The sequence below is a fragment of the Antrostomus carolinensis genome, unplaced genomic scaffold, assembly GCF_000700745.2.
Source record: "Antrostomus carolinensis isolate BGI_N321 unplaced genomic scaffold, ASM70074v2 scaffold1162, whole genome shotgun sequence".
Lineage (NCBI taxonomy): Eukaryota > Metazoa > Chordata > Aves > Caprimulgiformes > Caprimulgidae > Antrostomus > Antrostomus carolinensis.
In genome coordinates this window covers 16,115-21,029 of record NW_010298697.1, presented here as the reverse complement: position 1 = coordinate 21,029, position 4,915 = coordinate 16,115, and the positions used below count along the sequence as shown (strand labels likewise).

General features: G+C 39.9%; 1 protein-coding gene across 1 annotated transcript in view; it reads right to left on the bottom strand.

The window, feature by feature from the left end:
• Window positions 1-220: 220 nt before the first annotated feature.
• The window catches only part of SLC45A2 (solute carrier family 45 member 2), a 14,847-nt gene continuing 10,152 nt past the window's right edge, over window positions 221-4,915 (bottom strand). Inside the window, exons 5-7 of the mRNA XM_010162497.1 lie at window positions 4,489-4,612; window positions 3,323-3,528; window positions 221-445 (exon numbers count right to left, since the gene is read on the bottom strand). Of these exons, the coding sequence (XP_010160799.1) occupies window positions 221-445; window positions 3,323-3,528; window positions 4,489-4,612 (555 nt within the window). The remainder of the gene's footprint in view (window positions 446-3,322; window positions 3,529-4,488; window positions 4,613-4,915) is intronic.

Sequence of the window (4,915 nt, the reverse complement as noted above, 5' to 3'; positions counted from 1 at the left end):
GAATGAAGTAATAAAGCAGTCAATATAGAGAAGCTTTCAATCTGAGGCAGTTAGGCAACCAGTTTTATCAAGTCTCCATTTTGTAAAGCTCTGGAATTGCAACTGCTTGGAGGAGGTAAGAGAGGAGGATGTGCCAGCAGTATCAGCATAGCACCAGTGCTACTGACCCAGAAGGAAAACGCTCCCCTGGGGAGATTCCTTTCAAGTGCTTCACACAGTCCTACTCCACATATCGAACACAAAAAGCGACAAAGCAGCAGCCTATCAGTGCCACCATAGATGCCGAAATCACAGTGACTGCGCTGCCAGCAACACTAACCAAGAGCCCCAGACCAACACCAAGAATGATCTGGGCCAGCTGGACCATGCAGGTGAGAGCAGCACAGTCAATGCCCTTCCCTCGATCGTGCTCTCCAGCTTGTTCTCCATCCTGCAGCTTCAGGCTCTGCAAATAAGCACAAAACAAAACTCAGGGAAATGAGGCAGTGCTGATAACGTGCAGCTCTCAGCCAATGCACTGTCACGACCCCCAGGTGCAGCAAGACAAGTCAACAACTCTCTGCTTCCTTTCTGTTTTTTTCTGCCTGTCCCACAGAGGTTACAGAATTCAAACAGAGGTTTTACAAGTGATAATGAGTTTTCCAAGCTTCCCCTACATTGTCACATTTCTCCCATCTGCATTTTTTCCCTCTATCCTTTCTCTCTAGGAAAGAAATGAAACTTGATCAGAAAAATTAGCCTTTTTCTTGAATTTCAGGTCTATTTGAGCTCTGGAAAACTGACATTTCATGGTACAGAACATGCCATCATGGATAATCTAGCTCCAACTCTCATGGTTGAAGGAGAGCCTCAAAGGGATGTTAAGATGAGTCATACTGTGTCTCACACAAATATGGATCATATTTGTTAAAATGGAACACTGTGCTCTGAAATTATGCCTTACAGCACATAAAGGAGTTCAGGACTAAAGTCTAAATTTAATACATTTATTGCCAAGGCAAAAAAAAAAAATTAAAAAAATCTGAAAACAAATGTCCAGATTAGGATTCTTCTACATTACAGAAGGCCATTATTAACTACTAATTATCTGTGTAACTGCTATGGTACATAGAGCAAAAAGCTTCATTCATTATATAAAAGCATCTTTGACAGAAGCACCCTGTGAGGGTGGTTGATTGCTGGAACAGGTTGACCAGAGGGGTTGTAGAGTCTGTATCCTTGGAAATACTCAAACTAGACTGGACCAGTCCCTGGGCAACCTGCTCCAGTGGCCCTGCCTGAGCAGGGGTGTTGTACTACATGATCTCTGGAAGTCTCTTCTAGCTTCAGCTGTACTGTGATTCCCTCCAGGAAGGAACTACTCTGTTTCATTGGGAAATTATGTGATAGTTTACATATTTACTGTCCTTCTCGCATAGGCTACTGAATGGAGAAGGCTGATTTGTAACAAACAAGAGCTTTCCTTGCTGTAGGCTAGCTGTTGCTGTAGCCTAGCCTGAGCTCTCTAGTCTAAAGCAAGAGCTTTCCTTGCTGTAGGCTAGCTGTTGCTGCTGTCATCTTGTAGCCAAATGCTCTCAGCTATTAAGATGTTTTTTGCTTTTCATAAGACCTGTTACATTGCCATTGAGCTGTTGCCACACAAAGCTCAAAAGTACTGGCGACAAACAGTCTGTTCCTAATCCAGTAGACAAAATCGAATTTGGATCCTAGGGAACAGCAGCACGGAACAGGAGTTTAAATGGTGACATTTTAAAACCCAGCACATGATTTTGGTAGAATGCATAGGGAGGGAAAATATCTGCTCTCTTTTCTGGAATGATAAGTCTTTTCACCTGAAACATTTCCAATTTTAGACACAATATTTTTGGAATTATATCTATTTTCCTGGGCTGTGCCTAGTGTTCCTATATACCAGCAGTTCTGACCACAATTATATGAATGTGTAAATGAATGTAATCTTGCTGTTTCTTCTTTATTTTTGCTATCTACTTTGTACATTATAGATTTGAGATAAACCTAACTCTGTTAATATCAGATCTAACATAGAATTACATGTCATTTAGCATCTGGCATAGCAAGTAGCATACACCAAACAAGAAACAATTGCTTGTCTTACAAGTAACATTTGAATATTAAATATAAAGTCCATACACACTTCAGCATATTTTATTTCACTTCTGTCTTGCAACAGCTCTGAATAAGAGCTAGACTACAATTTTGCCTTTACTCAGTCTCTCTGAGTTGGCTGGCCTGAGGTTAGGATTGTGGTCTCACCCTAAAATGGGTTTCATTACCTGTCCTTTGTTATATCTTTCTAAAACTCTTCATCATGATTGTTCTCTGTTGGAAGGAACAGAGAAAATAACTGAAAAATTAGGAATCAGATCTATGAAATATTTAACCACATTGAGACATCCTCATAGGATTCAATAGAATAATTAAGCGTTCTCTTGCATTTGTCATTCAGATGGTGATGCTAAAAAGTTGTACAGAACAGTAGGACATGTTTTCAAGGACTTGATCGAGCCCTGTGTTGGTCTCAACTATGTTTCTACGTTGTTTTTCAATGTTTCAACATTTTAAAATTAATTTATTCAAATATCCCCGGATACAATGAGAACTTTTCCTATGTCCTCACAACTCTGCTTAATCCTTCTTGTTTCCAGGTCTCTCACGAAGAGACCTGAAAGAACTTTTCCATTCAAGAGCTCAACGCTTTACAAGACAAGAAGATCCTGCTAGGCCCATTAACATGATATAAGGAATGCAAGTTTTCCCAGATTTTCCTTGGAAACAGGACCAAAAATCAACCTCAGAGATTTAGAGTAATCATGAGAATATGGTATATAATTTAATACTGAAATATACAAAACTATTTGTATTTGAATTTCAGCTTTTGTAACACTTTGCAGTTAACTAAAAATTCTGACAGCCTTTACAGTGTGGTTATTAACCTTAGGAACTCAGAAGTCAAGTCCTCAGTGAGTACAGCTGCAAGGAAGGATATAAGGAAGGTAGCACTTGAAGGCAACACAAAGTGGAGCTCTGTTACCTGCTTACTGCCTGAACTCATACTGTGATTGGCTTTGTTTCAGTTGTGATGATAAATAACTATTTGTTTCACTGCGGGAACATCTGGAGAGTTTGAAGCTGAGATCTTAACTCTCTTTGTCAGAAACTTTCCATTCACAACACTTGTCATCATAAATAGTTTGAAATTAAAATTAAAAGCTACTCACCAGTTCTATCCAATTTTCTCCCAAAACAGACTAAACAGATCCAAATGAGTATAAACTTATCCTTTCTTAGACACTGAACTCACCTCTTCTTCCCTGTGATACTCTGCAATGAGGTGGAATGGCACTGTGTAGAGTGTGCTGGACATGACACCAAAGAGGGAACACAGAGCCAGAGTCGAATGGACATTGGGAAACAGGCCAATTAATCCAGTACCCAATCCAAAAAGTAGGTATCCAATGAAATAAAGTCCCTTTAATCCTATGTATGGCAGAAGGATTTTCTGCACATCTGTGAAAAGAAAGTGGAAATGTTGAGAACACTAAAACAAAACAGGTCACATTTCACCAGGGAGTTCCTTTAAGTTTTTTTATTTTCTAAAATGCAATGAAGGAGAAAATATTACTGATTTTGGAAGTTGCCTCAAATTCTTGTAGGTATAAACTTGCCAAAGAATACTTGCTTTCTCTGGGGATAGCCTTATTCTGGCACAGCCAACTCCAGAGAATAAGTAGTTAACAACCATTCTGGAAGAACTGCTTCTCATTGACAACCTCAGACATTTCCGCTGTTTGATTATAATGCGAACATTTGGCATTAACCTCTGTCTGAGCTGAGAAAGGCACTACAAAAATGCCTGTAGTTAAGCTCCAAAGGGGAAAAGATTTCCCTCAAGCCTTTTTTTAGATCCTCAGTTCAGCCCCTAAAATGCTACTCATCTGAATTTTCCAATCGCAAGTAGTTTTTTTAATCCTTAGTAAGAGCTTTGGTGAAATCTGTGTGCGGGAACTGTGCTAGGATATTTACACAGAATTTTAGAGAGCAAGGTTCATGCTTCTGGCAAGAACTTCTACTGTATTGTGAAAGAGTTCCTTTATGAGTAATGCAGATGGAAAGAGGCCATCAGAGGGACCTTTAAGAACGTACAGCTACAGCACTCGTAGGTGAAAGAGTATCTCAGAATTATACCCATAGCATCCATTTTAGTCTGGCATTTAATTTCAGGATGATTTTCAGTGTTCAGGGTCAGTTCACATGCAGAACAATGCCTTTCTCCCAGAGTGACTCCTCATCATGTGGTCAGGAACTGTTCATGGTAAGATACGAGTTTATAACAATGCTTAGAATGTAACGTTTTAATGTGAAAAAAAAAAGCTAATTTGGCATTGCTTTATTGTTTTAGACAATGGCAAAAAGCAGTTTAAATGCTGTTTCAAAACACAGTGTTGGAGTACATTCCTGGGTACTTACAAGAATAGACTGATGAAGAAATTGCATTGATGCACAGCCCCCAGCATCCCACCTCTACTCCTGTTTTGTAGGTAAGGTAAAGCGTGGAGTTATGAGGTGCATAAGGACTACCCTGGTATACAACCTGAAAGAAACCACACAGATCACAGAAGCCAAGGATGGACTGCATGTATATAATACCTCCTTCTTATGGGAACAGGGTAGCCAACACAGGGCCTCATCACTGGTAGAGGAAATAATTAGCACCCAAGAAGTCTGTTAAGCAGAGCCCTTCTCAGTTCTCCAGGTGTCACACTCATTTCCCCCAGATTCTCACATCTCAGGCTCCTCATTTATTACCCTCTGCCTTTTCCTGGATTGTCCACTCTAAACTGACTGTTTGCTCTTTTTCCTTTGGGTGTCTCATTTCCCACTCGCCTTATCTCTC